The 19,013-nt window shown below is 37.6% G+C and overlaps 1 protein-coding gene across 1 annotated transcript in view; it reads right to left on the bottom strand.

Moving 5' to 3' along the window:
* The window catches only part of LOC150080802 (afadin- and alpha-actinin-binding protein-like), a 104,337-nt gene extending 94,348 nt beyond the window's left edge, over positions 1-9,989 (bottom strand). The window contains exons 1-2 of the mRNA XM_090380824.1: positions 9,927-9,989; positions 9,706-9,845 (exon numbers count right to left, since the gene is read on the bottom strand). Coding sequence (XP_090236950.1) covers positions 9,706-9,845; positions 9,927-9,989 — 203 coding nt within the window. The remainder of the gene's footprint in view (positions 1-9,705; positions 9,846-9,926) is intronic.
* Between the last annotated feature and the right edge of the window lie 9,024 nt (positions 9,990-19,013).

Genomic DNA, 19,013 nt, shown 5'->3' with positions numbered 1-19,013 from the left:
TACCACCTAATGCAACTGCTTTAATTCAGCCATTAGATCAAGACATTATATCTACCTTTAAAACTCATTACATCAGAAAATCATTACAATGAATTTTGGAAAAAAATGATTCAACATTAACTACAAAATTACATTTTTGTTTTGAGACAACTTTATACAAATAACAATGCATATCATGTCACAGAAATGTATTTCTCTAGTCTACACGTTAGCTTGGGCTATAAGCACGTTTCCAGTAAACTAAAAAAAAATGTCAAATGACTTTTTTGTGGTTAATTACAAAAATGTTTACTACAAAATGATTTTGTGGTTAACACTGTCTGACACTAAACCCTCAATTAGTACTAGAATATTAAGTTATGCAAGTGGACTTTTTCTATATCTGCCAAAATAAAACCTTTATCACTTGTAATTTTTCCATCACCAAGAAGTAACCATCAATTCTGACTCTGAACTGTAACAAATTTTCTGCCTCAGCTACCTTGACAAGTAATTTATTATTTTCTTCAACAATCTGCTAAAAGGCCAATTTCATGAGACTCGGCCTTCTGAGATTTTGTGTGTCCAGTTTCTTGTCTCTCCTATGTTTGAATGTCATATTCATGTGTAAGTCTGAATAACAACTAGATAGGTATTTAAAGAAGAAAAGCTGAAAGCCCAAGATGCATTGGTTAATTCACATGTGACTTTTAAGAGAATTTGATGCAACTCTACTTCCAAAAAAGAGGCCTCCGTAGTCGAGTGGTCAGGAGTGGGAGTGCAGTAGCATACGCTCTTTGAGTAGACCGTGGTTCAAGCCCCTGACTGCTGAATACGGTCGATCTGCCAACCCGCACTGGACCGGCGTGGCAGATTATGGTCCATTTCCCTCAGCATGAATTGTTGAGGAGGCTTCCATCCTGCAGTGGGTTGATAATGGCTGCACTTTTTTTTTTTTTTTTTTTTTTTACTTCCAAAATTGCAAAAAGGAAGCTGGAAGGCAAACAATAGTGTTAGGAGTTTTTGTAAAAATATTACTAATATACAGACATACCTCGGTTAACGTTACCTCTGATAACGAAGCTTCGATATAACAAAGTCCGCAATTTCAAGCCCCATTTAACATAAAAAAAAAATATATTCCAGTTTAATCACCTGAAATCTAAACAAACTGAAGAAATTACGGAAACCTTTGGGGCTTCTCATGGTTGGTTCGAGAAATTTAAAAAACGGGCCAGGATTCATAGTGTAAAATTAACAGGAAAAGCTGCAAATAAGTTTCCAGCAAAACTAAAGGAAATAATTGAACGTGAAAATTTTCCACCAAATTTGGTGTTCAGTGTTGACGAAAGCGGTTTGTTCTGGAAATGGCTACCAACAAAAAGCTTCATTTCTATTGAAGAAAAATCAGCTGCTGGGTTCAAAGCAGCTAAAGACCGTTTAATGTTACTCTTTGGATCAAATGCCTCTGGCGATTATAAATTAAAATTGTTATTAGTTTACCATTCAGAAAATCCGAGGGCGTTAAAAGGTAACATAAAAATGAATTTACCTGTAATATGGAAAGCAAATAGAAAAGCGTGGGTTACCAAGGAGTTATTTACTGATTGGTTTGTTAACCACTTTTGTCCTGAAGTAAAACGGTATTGTCAAAAAAACAACTTTGAAGAAAAAGCTCTTTTGTTGTTAGACAATGCTCCGGGACATCCTACTGATCTTAACACGTTGGACACGCATTCCTGTAAAAGTTCTGTTTCTTCCAGCAAACACAACTTCCCTGATTCAACCATTGGATCAGGAAGTAATAGCATCATTTAAAGCTTATTATCTGCGTCGAACATTAAGCAATTTAACTGAACTAGAGGATAAAGAGGAAATGACAGTTAAAACTTTTTGGAAAAACTACACCATTAAAAACGCAATTGAAAACATTGATAGTTCTTGGAAAGAAGTCACTAAGAAATGCTTAAATGGAGTTTGGCGCAAAATATGGCCAGAAGTTGTACTAGAAGAAAATAACATCCAAGAAATTAGAAATGAAGTTATCCAGATGGCTCAATCAATAGGTTTCGAAAATGTCGATGAAGAGGATGTTAGAAATTTATTGAATGCAGAAGATGATGGTTTTTCAGTGGAAGATTTAGAAAACCTTGTTAGCAATGAAGACGAAGTTAAAGAAGTTCCTGCCCAAAAAGTGTTAACAACCAAAGATTTAAAAAGGTGCTTAAATGACATTGAAAACGTTTTAAATTTTTTTAGTGAAAATGATCCTGATTTAGGAAGAAGTTTTATTGTTAAGCGATCAGTGTTAAATGCAATAACTCCGTATAGGCAATTGTTAAATGAAAGAGAAAAAAAGCATAAGCAATCAACTTTAGACTCCTATTTTAAAATGTGATTTCACTTTGTATGTAAGTTGACTGTTTATTTAATAAAACTTTTCTTTGTTCGGAAAAAAAGCCTTTCATTTTCTTTAGGTAGGAACGTATCCCTATTCTGGCCATAGTATTTTTACCTCTGAAAACGAAGTTTCGCTTAACGAAGTAATTTCGTGGAACGCATCCTATTCGTTATTCGAGGTATGCCTGTACTGTATGCTGAGTGACAATTCCCTTAGTAGTTAAACAAGTTAGGCGATGTATGCAGTGCATTATATTTCAGGCACATTGGTTTTTTATTTCTGCCCATCTGCCCAAATTTTCTAGATCCTGTTGCAGTAGCACACTGCCATTACTGTCATTACCCTGCCAACCTTTGTATCATCTGCAAGCTTTGACACTAAGCCTGATATACCTTCATCAATATCATTGATAAATATACAAAACAACAGAGGACCCAATATCGAACTCTGTGGGACTCCACTAATAACATTAGTCCACGAAAAGCAGCACCCATTAATTACCACCCTCTGTCTTCTCCCACTCAACCATCCTTTTATCCATTGTAGCAACTTACCCTTAATACCATTCTGCTCCAATTTGTACAATAGTACCTGGAGTTTGGCAGACTGCAAGTGGAAATGGACATTGTTAAGATTAGAATTGAGACCACGTATATTTGTGAAATGAATTAGGAAGTGCTTGAGAGGTTTAGATCTTTTTGCAGATAAGCTTGCTCTATTAGTTTGACAATTCATGATGTATTCAATAATAAGAAAAAGTGGGTGGGACTCCCTCCAGTCACTATCTGGCAGAGTAGAAGTAGCAAGATTATACACTAACTGATCCGGCCTGCGAACACCGTTTTAGAGCTGTACCCTCGAAATGTAAGGAATACTGGATCTTGCCATGGTGTTCATCATAACCTGAAAAGTCATCAATCATACTGTATGATGGAAGAGATTGGGAAGGGTTGACTGGAACTTAGCTCTAGAGACTAAACATGGGTTCCACCACTTCAAGGCTGCAATAAGCAAAGTGGTGGTATTGCACCGGTTGATGAGTCATCTACCACCTAGTACTGCCTGGTAACATAGAGGGACGGCACTCCTCGATGTGGTGTGGGCACCACACCTCGAACCTTGCTTACGTTGGTTAACACCTGGGTGGTCACCCACCATGTACTTGTGCATGGAGGTTATACCCAGAATTATTAACAGTCCCACCATCGTGAAGGTGCAAGCAGAGGATTTGGCTGTCACAGACCGTCCAGACTTCGCTGAAATTGGGTCCACTTGACTTGAGTGTCAGCCGAATATCAGTTCCATCAGCGTTTTAGACTCCCAGGTAGCAAGTGCAGCTTGTCTGGCATATCTGAGATAATGTCTGTGACAACCTCAAGGACCAATATATATATATATAGATATACATAGATATATAGCATTACAACTGTGTTGGGATACAAGTTTAGGGTTATAATTTTGTACTGAAATTGAATCGGAATCATGACTCAGACCAGAGCAGCAAAGCAAAAGGCTCAAGCTAAATGGAGTGCTGTGGCTCAGGGTGAAACTGAGGGGGGGCAGTTGCCCTCTGAATCACAGCCTTTTAAAATGCACTGTTTGCTTGATGTTTGTGGAGCAATCGGGCAAGGGGGATGTCTTTGTGTGCACGGAATGTAAGGAGTGTGAGGAAATGAGGGTACAACTCAGCTTGGACAAGGTGGATACCCTCGAAGGATCTAAAATGAGGGGCCCATCAAGCTATCAGCTGCCCACATCAACACCAGAGCTTGCACTTGATCATCACGCAACACAGTGGCAACCCCCAAGGCAGAATGCACTGGTCCCACAGGAACTAGTAGTTGTTGGTGACTCTATTGTCAGCGAAACGGGGAACATGCTATGTAAAAAGGATAGGTTGAACAGGACCAGGGTATGTCTGCCAGGGGCAAAGGTTGATGATGTTGTAGAGCAGATATCATCTTTTAAGGGCACAAAGGGTGATATTGTTTACACGTTGGCACCATTCTCTTAATGATATTAAGAGTACGAGACCGGCAGAATTACTTAACAAGTACACTGTTGAAAAAAAGCCATGAATTAGGGATGAATTAGAAAGTGTCTGCAATTCTGCCAAGACACGATAGCAGGGAGTATATGATGAAAGCCTTGTCGATCAATTCGGCACTGGAAAGATTGTGCAAGGCTCAAGGGATAGAATTTTTTTCAGCCTAGTCTGTACTTGTTAACAGGAGAGACTGCTTCTACAGGGATGGGATACACTTAAATAGAAAGGGTGCAAGAATATTTGCTGATGCTATCAAGGCAGTGTTAGGTGAGTCGGAAAACTGCTAGCTTTTGGGGATACAAGGACTAATAGATTAACAGTAGTCACTGGCAGAGGTGAAAGTGATTCTTGCACTGCTTCTATAGGAATGAGAAGCAGCCTGGAAAACAAGATGCAGGGTATTTCAGAGACTGTTGGGAGTCATTGCGGTACAAGTAAACACATGGGTTGTGTTAGGGGAGCTAAGAATAGGAACAGGTGCATGTATACCAATGCTAGGAGTTTGATAAATAAATTTGATGAATTTGAGGTATTGTTCAGAACATCAAAGGCAGATATTGTTGGGATATCAGAGACGTGGTGTCACACAGATATAAGGAATGCAGAACTGGAATTTGGGGAGTACAATGTGTACAGGAAGGATAGACAAGATAGGAAGGGAGGAGGGGTTATACTATTCGTTAAGGAACACACAACAGTCGACATTGCTGGACAGTGCAGTGTCGAGTCAGTTTGGTGTGACATAAGCATCGGGAGATCAAAATTGAGAGGAGGAGTGTGTTATAGGCCTAATGTGTGCCTCCGTAAGATCAGGAGAGGGAGTGCAGTAGTACATGCTCTTTGAGTAGACCGGGGTTCAAGTCCCTGACTGCTAAATACGGTCAATCTGCCAACCTGCACTGGACTATCGTGGCAGATTATGATAATGGCTGCAGTTCTACTTTTTTTTTTATAGACCTAATGACTCTGATGAGTATAATAAGGAACTGTACAGGGAAATAGAGTGGGCCAGTAAATCAGAGAGTCTTATAATGGGGGATTTTAATTTCCCAGATATTGACTGGAATTTGTGGGTTGGTCACTCACACACTAGCAACGCTAGTGTGTGAGTGACCAACCCACAATAGGGATGATTGTTTTCTATATCAGCATATTCAGGAGGCAACTAGAGGGAGTAATACTCTTGATCTGATTATCAGTTGTGATTCTTCATGCATTAAGAATCTGCAGATAAAGGAACCACTAGGTGGCAGTGATCACTGTGTGCTGAAGAAGGATTTATTCAAAGAGGTAACTAACATCAGGGGTAAAGGGAAAGGTTGTTGCTTTCGTAAAGGTGACTATGGTGGTCTGAGACAGTATTTAAATTCTATACGGTGGGACCAACTGATGATGTTACCAACAGCAAATTCAAAATAGGAAGCATTCAAAGAATTTATCTTGGAAGCTACTAGGCTTTACATACCAAATAAGAAATATTGTTCAAGGTTTAGGCCTAAATGGATGTCAGGTGAATTAATGAGACATGTGGCAGAGAAGAAAAATGCATCGGATACATATAAATTAATGGGTGACATGGAAGCCTATGATACATATAAATTGGTCTGTAACCAAGTCACAAAGGAGATTAGGCAGGCAAAGGCAGATTATGAGAAATCCTTGGCAACGGATGCAAAGAAAAACATCAAAGAGTTCTTTATATATGTAAACTCTAGAAGGAAAGGGTTGAATCAGATTGGTCCACTGGATATTGAAGGTTCAACTGTTGATGATCCTGCTGAGGTGGCTAACAAACTAAATGAGTAATTTTGCATCTACATTCACCCATGAGGAGTTATTCAGGGAGGTGAATGCCAGAGGTGAGTTAAACTCTGGCAGTGAGCTGGATAATTTTGTAATAACTGAGAGGAAAGTGGAGGAGAAATTGTTGAAGATAAACATAAAAAAGGCACCCAGGATGGACAGGATCTATTCAGTTATATTAAAGGAGGCAGCAAAGGAAGTAAGCAAACCCTTAGCCATAATTATGAGAGCTTCTTTGGACTCGGGGAAGGTACCCATGGACTGGGGATGCGCAAATGTGACCCCAATTCACATTCTTCTGTTCCAGGAAAATTAATGGAGGCACTGGTTAAAGAAGCACTGCAGGATGATCTAGACAAGACTTTAGTTATAGCCCGGACACAGCATGGTTTTGTTAAGGGAAAGTCTTGCCTGACCAATTTGATTGGATACTATGATGTGGTCACAAAGGAACTGGATGCAGGGAATAACTTTGATATCATATATTTGGATCTTAGAAAGGCTTTTGATACTGTTGCACATGGAAGACTGCTGCACAGACTGCTGTGTGGCATTGGAGGCAAATTGCTGCTATGGATAAAGGGGTGGTTGAGTGGGAGAAGACAGAGAGCGGTAATCAATGGACACTGCTCATCGTGGACTAATGTTATTAGTGGAGTCCCTCAGGGTTCAGTGTTGGGTCCATTATTGTTTTCTGTATTAATAAATAATATTGATGATGGTATATCAAGCTTAATGTCCAAGTTTGCAGACGATACGAAGGTTGGCAGGGTTGTTAAGGACACTAATGACAGTACGCTGCTGCAACAGGATATAGAAAATTTGAGCAGATGGGCTGAGAGGTGGCAAATGAAGTTTAACATTGACAAATGTAAAGTATTATATATGGGAAGCAGCAACCCCAGAATGACGTATCAACTCTGTTGTACTACACCGACAGTGGTAAAGAATGAAAAGGACCTGGGGGTAATTCTGCAGCAGATATGAAGTTTTCTGAGCAGTGCAGATGGGCTGCAAGAGTAGCTCATAGTGTCTTGTCAATGATATACAGGAATTTTTCTAGCAGGGATAAGGAGGTGATTGTCCCCTTACATAAGGCAATGGTCAGGCCACACCTTGAGTACTGTATACAGGTCTGGAGGCCTCATTTTAAGAAGGATGTAGAGCTGTTGGAACGAGTACAGAGAAGGTCAACAAGATTAGTGAATGGAACAAAGGGTTGCTCTTACGAAGAAAGGCTTAAATTTTGAAAATTACAGTCTGGAGACTATGCACCTGTGAGGTGATCTGATTGAGGTGTTTATAAAGCCTTGAATGGTTTGAGCATGCTCAATGCTGATGGAATTTTTCCTCTTGCTCAGAATATTCATTTGAGAGGGCATAAATTCAAATTGAGGAAAGACAGATGTAGGATAGATGTGCGGAAGTTTGCCTTTAGCCAGCGGATGGTTCGTTGGTGGAACAGACTTGCATTCTTTGTTGTGGAAGTTGAGAGCCTAAATAAATTTAAGGCTGAGCTGGACAGGTACTTGGAACGAACGAGGGGTTAAATGGGAGTGTGTGTTTTTTTTTTTTTTTTGGCTGATGCCCATTCACTAATCTTGTTGACCTTCTTCTGTACTCGTTCTAACAGCTCTACATCCTTCTTAAAATGAGGCCTCCAGCTTTCTTGCATCATATGCCTCTACTAATGCTAATGGATAAAGGGATGGTTGAGTGGCAGAAAACAGAGTGGTTATCAATGGACACTGTTCTTTACGGACAAATGTTATTAGTGGAGTTACCCAGGGTTTGGTGTTGGGCCCATTGTTGTTTTGATTATTTATCAATGATATTGATGAAGGTATATCAAGTTTAATGTCCAAGTTTGCAGATGATACAAAGGTTGGCAGGGTTGTTAACGACAGTAATGACAGTATGCTACTCCAACTGGATCCAGATAAGTTGGGAAAATGGGCCGAGAAGTGGCAACTGGAGTTTAATCTTAACAAATGCAAAGTACTGCATATGGGTAGCAATAACCAAAGAGAAACGTACCAACCAGGTGGTACTACACTCAGGGAAGTGGAAAGTGTAAAAGACCTGGGGTAATTGTGCAGCCAAATATGAAGTTCACTGAGCAGTGCAGACGGGCTGCCAGGGCAGGTCATAGAGTCTTGTCAATGATATATAGGAATTTTGCTAGCAGGGACATGGAGGTGATAATCCCGTTATACAAGGCAATGGTCAGGCCACACCTACAGTAATGTGTACAGATCTGGAGGCGTCATTTTAGGAAGGATGTAGAGTTGCTAGAACGAGTTGCTACAAAGAAGGGCAACAAGATTGGTGTGGGGAACAAAGGGGTGCTCTTACCAAGAAAGGCTGAAGTTCTGCAAATTGCAGCGCCTGGAGAGTAGGCACCTGCAATGTGATCTGATTGAGGTGTATAAGGCCTTGAATGGGTTGAGCAAGCTGAATGCTGATGGGATTCTTCGTCTTGCTCAGACTAAGAACCTGAGGGGGCACAGTTTCAAATTTAGGAAAGATTGTTGTAGAATAGATGTGCGGAAATTTGCCTTTAGCCAGTGGGTAGTTGATTGGTGGAACAGGCTTCCATCTTTTGCTGTGGAAGCTAATAGCCTAAATAAATTTAAGGCTGAGCTAGATATGCATTTGGAACAAATGGAGGGATGAAATGGGAGGGTTTTATTTTTTTTTTTGTACTATATCATTATTTATTGTTATTAATAATGAAACAGTACTCATTGCCTGAAGTGTTATTTTTCTTTATTTCAACACTCATCCATTAAAGGTTGCGAGTTCTTCCACTGATTGGAAGAAAAATTTTTGAATTTAATTACGTTAGAACAGTGAGAACCTTTATGTTTCTTAAACCTCAAAAAAGTATAAAATGATCAACTATATTCAAAGATGACAGATTTAAAACAGAGGAAAAAGCATCTACTTAAGGAATTAATTTTAAAAAAAATCACAGATTTGTTTTTTATTAATATAACTTTAACAAGTAACAAATGGATAAAAGGAATTGTTTTATATATATTCTCATACTATATAGTATCGGTGTAAATACACCATAGTTTACCCATAAGTTACACTACATATGTAGTGTAACAGCATAGTGTATATGTAGTGTAGAATAAATAACAGTAGTCTCCTCTACTAGAGAAGCATTATGTATTTGAAGTAGTGCAATACCTGGTATCTCGTTGTGAAGGTAGCCACAATGAAATAAAATATAAACAATGCCGTTACACTATGTATGTAGTTAAACTTATGGGTAAACTATGGTGTATTTACACCGATATTATATAGTAAATTTCAACCCATAATGTATTATGCCTTGAGCATTTTTTAGTCTTCAAAATATATTCTCATTAACCAAAATAAGGTACAAAAGTCTTATTTTAATCATGGAAGGAAATATTACATAGATTATAAACAGAACCTAGCTTTTGAAAGTATATTGATTTACCTTGTTTCTAGTTCGTCTCTACCTCTAGCATCATTTAAATGAAGATGAAGCAGTTCATAGCTTGCATTGATGAGTTTTACAATATCACAGTTTGATGAATTTTTTATATATATGGATGGAAGTCCTAAGGCAACAAATTCCTGTAAAGAATAAAATAGCATATTAATACAGTTCTTCTATTTCAAAAATTGAAGTTTAAAATATCTTCAAAACTATCTTACATTTCTAATATCACGTGCATAAAACATGTAGATACTCATTTCTATAATAGGACTTGAATCCATTTTTTAAGCAGAACTTACAAAGTGAACAAAAAAGATGCAAGACTTTTCAAAGGCACTGAACTCTCAAATTATAAGGCTTTTACTAACCAGTTCCCTCAATACTGTAGAATAAATAGTAGGCACTTCCCCATTAGTGCAATAACCTGACAACCCATAATAATTTAACAAGTTGAGAGATGTTAAAAGGTCTGCAAATCAAAGTTCTCAAATTTGAGCTGAGTTCTTTTAACCTCTCTAAGAATAGGAATTATTTCTATACCAGACACTTACACCCATTTTTTAATTAATTTATTTATTTTTTAATACAACTGCAGGCAAAGTGAATGGAAAAAGAAAAGTATTTTCAAAGGCCTGTTTCTTGTCATTGGGAACTTTTTGTATGTCAGCTACTCAGGTCATGGCTTGCCAGATCTTATGGTACACTAATCCATACAGTTTGTTATATATTATTTGTAGTGATTTTTTTTTTTTTTTTGATTTGGTAGTTGTTGGCGCATCGGCTTCTGTGGCCATATTGCACCTCCCAAGGTTTTTGCAGTGCTTTGATCCAAGCCCGAGGCGGGAATCGAACCCGCGACCTTTAGGTTGCCGGGCAGGTACTTGACCCACTCGGCTAGCCCGGTTGGCTTTATTTGTAGTGTCCACAGGCCAATTTGCATGTTCTGTGGGTTGAAGAACAAAATAAAACTTTCTTGTGGATCATTCTTCCTTCATCAGAGGTCAGGCTAGCCACAGACTCAACTGAAAAGACCATTAAGAATACTTCTAGTAATGCTACAATTAAACAGCATTGTACATATCTTTTAGGGAAGTGCTATCTATTTGTAGTGTGACATCAAGACAACTCACAGTAATCTAACAATTTAAGAGATCACTGCTTTGAAATATTTTATTCTGTTTTTAATCATTTTGCCCATTCTATACAAAAGAGACAAGTCCTATTATAGAAAGGTTGAAAATAATAAATAAGACTAATCAGACACATACCAAATAAAATATTTATTCCTACTAGGTAATTATTAACAAATGAAAATATTTATTTTCATTTGTTTTTTATTTTTATCACCGAAAACCACAGCCATCTTTTAAAATTCAAACACACACAGCTCTATAAAACTGAAATAGACACGTTTATATGAACCTTTTTTTCCTTCCCCCAGGTTTTGAACTGATCCAGAAAGTATGGCCCACATGTTATTATTTGGCCACATATAAGCAATTCATGGGATTAATAACAGATAGTTAGATTGGTCTCAATTTATGGTAGATTATATGTCCTGCAAGCTACTAAGAAACTGATCTAGATCAGTATCTTAGTAACAGGACTTCATATAAAGTTTTCATCAATAGAAGCCATTCCATTATAACTTTTGTAATTCAAAACTCAAAGTAGCTGAGACTTATAAAGCCCTAGGGGCAATCGCATAGTCTGACTTGAAGTTCTCTGAGTATGGCCTACAGCCTGCTAGAATAGCTCATGGTTCTGTCAATAATATACAGCAATTTTTCCAGCAGGTAAAGAGATTATTTATCCAATTGTATAAAGTAGTGCTTAGGCTGTATCTTGAACACTGCATATGCATCTACAGTATTCAAAGATACATCCTAAGCACCACAAAGTATGCTTCTGTGTCCCTGACCATTCTTGTTGCTTCCAAATGAGGCTTTCAAACCTCATTTGGAAGACAAGAATGGTCAGGGACACAGAAGCATAATTTCCTAAATGCTGCAATTTACAGAACCCAAGTCATTATTGATAAGACTGCATAGGGTATCCTTACCAATAATGAATTGGGTTCTGTAAATTACAACATCTGGAAACTATTCTTCTGTGAGAAGACTTGACTGATGTGTTTAAAGCTTCAAATGGGTTGATGGCAATCTTACTCACAAGGGGACAAAATTTAAATTGAAAAAGAATGGCTGCTGGACAGATTGTGAGGAAATCTGCTTTTAGCCAGAAAGTAATTGATTGTTGGGTAGTCAAAGTAAATTATTAAAAGGAATGGGCAAACAGAGTTAGTAATTTTTTTTAAAGCTGATACTGTATAAGCTTTACGGTTAATAAAGTTATATTTCTCAGTATTATTTTATACAGAAAATTATTTTTTAATTCTTTCATTAATTTGCTCCATCTTGAGAATTTATGCATTTTTGGATGCTTAAGTTGGACTTGGCATTGGTTAAGGAGTTAAGTTATTTTAAAATATACTATATATACATATTATTCTTTTTTTTTTTAAGGCACTTAATTTCATAACTGCTTCAAGGTTTTGTTTTCACTCCTGTTTTGGAGTTTGAGTATTGGAATTTTCAGGCTGCATCTTTTTTAGGCTGCATACAGGTCTGGACATTTCATTTTAAAAAGGATCTCTTGGAATGGGTGCAGAGAAGAGCAACCAGATTAGTCAAGGACACAAAATGGTACTCTTACAATGAAAGTCACACAGCTCTATAAAACTGAAATAGACACGTTTATATGAACCTTTTTTTCCTTCCCCCAAGTTTTGAACTGATCCAGAATGTATGGCCCACATGTTATTATTTGGCCACATATAAGCAATTCATGGGATTAATAACAGATAGTTAGATTGGTCTCAATTCATCCACAGACATGAAAATTTGTTACAAAGATTCCTAAAATATTCTAAGTAAGCAATGAAATTTTGAAATAGATCAAAGCTCTCAATCCAAATTTATAGTAATATTTTCTGTAGGAGAAAGTGGGGAGGGAATGGTATGAAATCGGAACTGAACTTAGACTTCTTGTCGATTAATGCAAAAAGTCACCTTCATTTATGCCAATTTTTGTAGGGAGGACGAAACAAGGACTGTGAAATTGTAACTGAACTGGAAAGTATCCCAAAGATCAACAGAACACAGTAAATACAAATTATACTTTCATTTATATGAATAAATTTCTGTGGCTTGGGGGGGGGGGTAGAGGGCTATGATTAATCTTAAAAGCTTTCCAGGGACCAATGAAACACACACTGGAAATATGACATCAACTGAACTTTTTCTTATTAAGTAATGTCTAAACACCTGATAACATACTACCATTATAAGTTAGGTAACATACACTGTTTTTTTTTTTTTTTTTTCATTAGTTGTTGGCACATCAGCTTCTGTGGCCATAATGTACCTCCCAAAGTTTTTGAATTCCATTCTGATTCTTTTTTTTTTTTTTTTTTTTTTATGAAAACCCCAAACACGAAAGGTATCAAAACCTATAGTACTTAGTACCATGCATGGGTTGAAGGAGAAGTATGGGGGGAGGGGGGTGCCGGAAACTTTGCTCTAGAGACTAAACATGGGTTTCACCACTTCAATTCAAGCCCGAGGCGGGATTTGAACCCGTGACCTTTGGGTTGCCAGGCAGGCACTTTACCCACCTGGCTAGTCCAGTTGGCGTACACAGTGTGTTTAAATTCAGACACATTCTATTTTTTTTCGGAAAATTAATTGAATTTCTTTTTTAAATTTTTCTGCGATTAACTGAAGTGAAAAATAAATATAGTTATCTTCTTATCAATTAATTACTAAAATTATAACTTTATAGAACAATTAATAAAACTATAGTTTTACGTTTCTTGAAACTTAGCTGTTCAGGTTAATTACAACTGTGTAATATTTACCACTGTCCTGTATAGGCTTTTTTTTTTTTTTTTTTTTTTTTAAGGCTTTTCTTTCTATACATTTAATGCATCTCTTCACAAGTGACACCACATTCATGAGTCTTACAAAACAACACACAGTGTGCATGGATTGTCTAAAGCTAACAATACTGCATTAAAACTACATTTAATATATGAATTTCTTTTTTCCCTTCAAATTGTATGGAAGAAAGAAATAATGATTGACAGATTTCTGTTTGTTCAATTTTAATGAAATTAAGGATGACTTGACAAATCTTTCCATGAAAACCACATATAAAATTTCACGGAAATCTGTCCACCAGGAGTATAATTGTTACATGGACAGAGAGACAGGTGGACATGGTGACGACAACAGGTACTTATACATATAAGCTAACATGCCTAAAAACAACTAACCTGGGCTAAAGAATGTGCTAATTGGACATGTGGGCAATGGGAATCTACTGACTTGTGGAATTTGCAGAATCTCAAGGATTGTCAGTAATGAACACTTTTCTCAAAAAAAGGGTGAACAGAAAGTGGACATGGGAGAGCCTAAATGGATTAACAACTAATAAAATCGACTTCATCCTCACTAACAGAAAATATATCGTTGTTGTTGGTATGAAAGTTTCACGACACAAGGGCAACTGTGGCCAATGTGTGTCTGTCAGCGTCATTACGTTCATTTTAATGATTTAGGATGGATATATCAGAGTGTATTTATTATTCCTAGATGTTTAATATATATAAAGAGCTCACTTAGGTTTGCTTTGTCACCAAGTACATGAGAGAGGGTTAGAGGAGCTTGCAAGTTTGCTAATGATTGGAAGGATGTGGTTTGAACGGCTGAATAGGATGGACAATCGATCAGGATGTGCCTTACTGTAAGTTGTATTTCACAGACAGAGCAGAGCAGTGGATCTTCTCTTACAAGTAGCTTGTGAGTGAGGAAGGTATGCCCAATGCGCAGTCTTGTTAATATAACTTCCTCCTGTCTATTTGTACATGAGCTAGATCACCACAAACACAGATTTTTTTTATTCTGCGAAGTTTATTGCGCGATTGGTCCCTCCAAAGTTGTTTCCAGATGGAAGTATATTTGGATGAAATACATCCCTATAATCTGTAAATGGTACAAACTGAAAGTTATCTTGTATAAGATCTGGATTTTTTGCAGCTTGGTCTGCATGATTATTTCCTGGAATTCCAGCATGGCTGGGAATCCAACAGACAGACACTTGTTTTCTTGCTTTATGCAAAACTCCGAGTTGTTTTTTGATATGCTGAATCAAGGAATATTTGCTGTTCTGTAAAACTGCTACTGTACTAAGGGAGTCAGTATAGATTAGAGCAGATAGAAGTTGATGCTGGGTAATATCATCCAGTGCTAGTTTAATAGCATATAATTCTGCTGTGAAAATACGGCAAACATGAGGCAAGGAGACAGATATAATATATTCCGGTAAAACTACTGCGGCACCTACTGAGTTGTTCAATTTTGAACCATCCATGTAAATCTGATGACTGTTTCTATTTTCAAAACTGTGCAGTGCATGTAGCTTCTGTATAACGAGTGGAGAGATCTCTTTTTTATTCCTGTTTGTAAGATGTGATATGGATAAAGACAGTCGGAATCCAAGGAGGTCCTGAGTTTATATCTACTGCAGAAATGTGCTGGAAATGTATTTCCCAAACTTGAGCTAAGTGTCTGAGGCACAGTCCTACTGGTTTATTTTCATTTGGCTTGCAATCATAATTACTCGTCCATGGTGGATTGTGAATAATGGACCAATTTGGATGTGATGGTTGACCGTATATTTTTGCCGCATACATGCACAGTAGGTAATCTCATCGAAGATGCAGCGGGGGTTCCGAAGCATCTGCATACAGGATGTAGATTGGTGAAGTTCTAAATGCTCCTCGAGCTATGCGGAGAGCATTATGGTGAATGGTATCTAGGCGACGTAAGATGCTCCTTCTTGCTGAAGCACATATAGGAAATCCATAATCTAAACGAGATCTAATCAAAGTTTTATATAATAGTAATAATGTGGACCTGTTGGCTCCCCAGGCCATTGAAGATACTGTGCACAAGATGTTAAGTTTTAAGAGGCAACTAGTTCGAAGTCTTAGTATATGTTCATGAAAGTTTAGTTTTCTATCTATTGTTAAGCCCAAAAAGGAGAAATTTTGAACAGGTAGAGCAATTTTATTTAAGTATAAGACCGGTTCAGGATGAAGACCACGCATTTTACAGAAGTGTATAACAACTGATTTTTTCTCAGATATTCTATATCCATTATTTTGAGTCCATACTTCTATTTTGTTTATGGATAATTGCAGCTGTCATTCAATTGTGTTCATGCTTTGTGACTGAAATGAAATGGAAAGATCATCTGCATACATATATATTTCCAATGATGGTGGTATATTGTTCTTTGTGATATTGTTCACCCACAGTGCAAACAGGGTTGCACTTAATACTGAGCCCTGGGGAACCCCTTCCTGTTGTATATAGATTTTAGATAAACAGCCTTTACATCGTACCTGAAATGTTCTGTCTGCAAGAAATTTTTCTATAAATTGTGGAAGTTGCCCTCTGTATCCTAATTGAAATAGATCTCGTAGAATTCCGAATCTCCATGTTGTGTCAAAGGCTTTTTCAAGATCTAGATTTACCATCACCATATGCTGCTTTCTTATAAATGAGTTTCTAATATTTGTTTCCACTTTGACTTGTAGGTCAAGTGTTGATCTATTTTTTCTAAATCCAAATTGGTGGGGTGATAAAACATTCTCTTTTTCCAGCAACCACGTAAGTCTATTATGTACCATTCGTTCAAGGATTTTTCCTAAGCAGCTGGTCAGTGAAATCGGGCGATAATTATATGTATAGGAAGGATCTTTTCCGGGTTTGGGAAATGCAAGGACAATTGCATGCCGCCATATGGATGGATATAGGTTGTTCAGAAAAATTCTATTATATAGAGCTAGCAGGATTCCCAGACAATCAGAGTTTAGGTGTTCTATCATAGTATAATAAATGCCATCAGGACCTGGTGCACTATTAGGCAATTTTGTAATGGTTGTAAGTAATTCCTCTTTTAGAAATGGTAGATTATAGGAATGAGATATCTTGGTAGAGAAATTCAACTTATTCCGTTCAGCTTGCTCTTTATATTTTTGAAAGTCAGTTTTTTTTTTTTTTGTTTGGTTTTTAGGAGCATTAGCAACTAAGGCCATATTGCTCCGGGATATGCGGTGGTCATTCCTTGACCTTTCCGCATCCTCCGTATTTGGTGGTGACGGGCTCGAACCCCGGTCTAATCAAGAAGCGTGTGCTACGCACTGCTGCTCCTTCCCACCTGGCTACGGAGGCGCCTTTGAAAGTCAGTGCTGTAGCTTGTAACTGCTGATATGGAAGCGAAAGAGTCAACCAAAATTTCTGATATCTGGTCTGTTGTAAAAACGTCCTGCCGTTTCCAATGGAAGATTGGAGATTGTGTGATTGGATATCTTCCATTTAAAATCCGAATTTTTTTCCACACCAAACCAGGATTCCAGTTCCTAGTAAGTGTGGAAGCGAACACAATCCAAGACTTTTTCTTTGCTTTTTTCTGAATTCTCCTCGCTTCAGCTTTGGCTTTTTTATATCCAATTAAATTGGCGGTAGTTGGATATTGCCGGAATCTATTCCATGCACAATTTTGTTTTTTTTTTGCTGTTGCACATTCTGCATTCCACCAAGAGTTGTACCGTGCCTGCCTTGCCTTACTTATTTGAGGTATTGTAGCTTTGGAAGCTTCTAGCAGTTGATCGTTGATATATAAGACAGCATCATCTATTGGCAGGGTTTCTATTAATTGCTTATCCAGTTTGATTAATTGCATATATTTACTACAATTAGCTTTTTTAAAATTCCATACTGTTCTGGTTCCTTCTGTAAGAGTTGATTGTGTCTGTATGGAACATACTATCGGAAAATGATCACTGTTGTAAGGAACGTTCAACACGAACCATTCTATACTAGGATAAATTGATGGAGAACATATTGTTAAGTCTATTGCAGAGGTGATACCTGTACCCAAACTGATATAAGTGTGAGATCCGGTATTCAGTAAATTCAGTTGTTGACCATCTATGAAAGTTTCGATTCTGTTTGAGTAGATCCCCACAAATGATGATGGGCATTCATATCTCCCATAAGGCAGTAGGGAGGTTGAAGCTGCATAGTAAGATCGTTTAATTCCGATCTGGAGAGAGGGATATTTGGTGGAAGATAAATGGACGAGATTGTGATAGAAATTCCGATGGCTATTCTTACTGCTACTGCTTCTAAGTTGGTTCTTAATGTTGTTTGCTTAGCTGGTATATGAGTATTCACCAAAATTGCCACTCCTCCTTTGGCAGTTCTGTTATCATTCCTGTCTCTCCGGAAAAGTGTATAATTTTGAAATGTGGGTGAAGATTGGTGTGTTAGATGGGTGTCCTGAAGGCAAATGCAGGCCGGTTTATACTGCTAAATAATATCTTTTATTTCATCCAATTTTCCCCATAAACCATGACAGTTCCATTGTATAATAATATGTTGCATTATTTAGGTCTCGGGACGATTTGTTGAATCTGACTGCACTTTTGAGTTTTTTCGTTTATCATATTTGGGTCTATCTTTCTTCGGAAAATTAGGACGAGGCGTATCAATATCTTCTGCAGGGTGTAGTTCTAGTACGTTCTCTCTCGTTCGTTCTCTCTCTCTCTCTCTCTCTCTCTCTCTCTCTGTTCATCAGTATCCATTTGGTCTATGTTTGTTTGTTTCTGTTCACACAGTTTACTAGATGCTGTTTACTTTGTTTTTGAAGATGTTACTTCTGATTTCTGCTTTCCAGGCATGGAAGTATCCTGCTCTTTAGCACTGGATGTTTCTTGTGAAACTGTTTTTGTCATCAATATTACTTTACTCCAGTCTATAATTTGATTTAGAGGTATTGCTACCTCCGCCTGAGTGGCTATAGTTTTCTGTTTTCACTGCTGAAGCATAGGAACATGAAGGTTTGGTTGCAAGTATCTGTTTTCTTGCTTCCGGATAAGACACTTTATTTTCTACTTTATATTTTTGAATTTGCTTTCCCAATACCCACATTTCGCATGTCTTCGAAAAAGCAGGATGATTTTCGTGACAATTGGGACAGAGTGGTGTAGCGGATGTGCAGTTTGCTTGATTGTGGTCTTTTGATCCACAGAGTGGACAGATGGGATCACTGCGACATGTCGCCTGAGAGTGTCCGTATCGCTGACAGTTGTAACACCTTATTGGATTTGGTATATATGGTCGGATTTTGCAATTTAAATATCCTGCTTTAACTGAATGGGGAAGAGAAGGATT

This window comes from Mastigoproctus giganteus, chromosome 9 (genome assembly GCF_048544385.1).
Source record: "Mastigoproctus giganteus isolate SK-2022 chromosome 9, ASM4854438v1, whole genome shotgun sequence".
NCBI lineage: Eukaryota > Metazoa > Arthropoda > Arachnida > Uropygi > Thelyphonidae > Mastigoproctus > Mastigoproctus giganteus.
The sequence above is the reverse complement of the archived record's forward strand: the minus strand, read 5'-3'. Positions and strand labels throughout refer to the sequence as shown.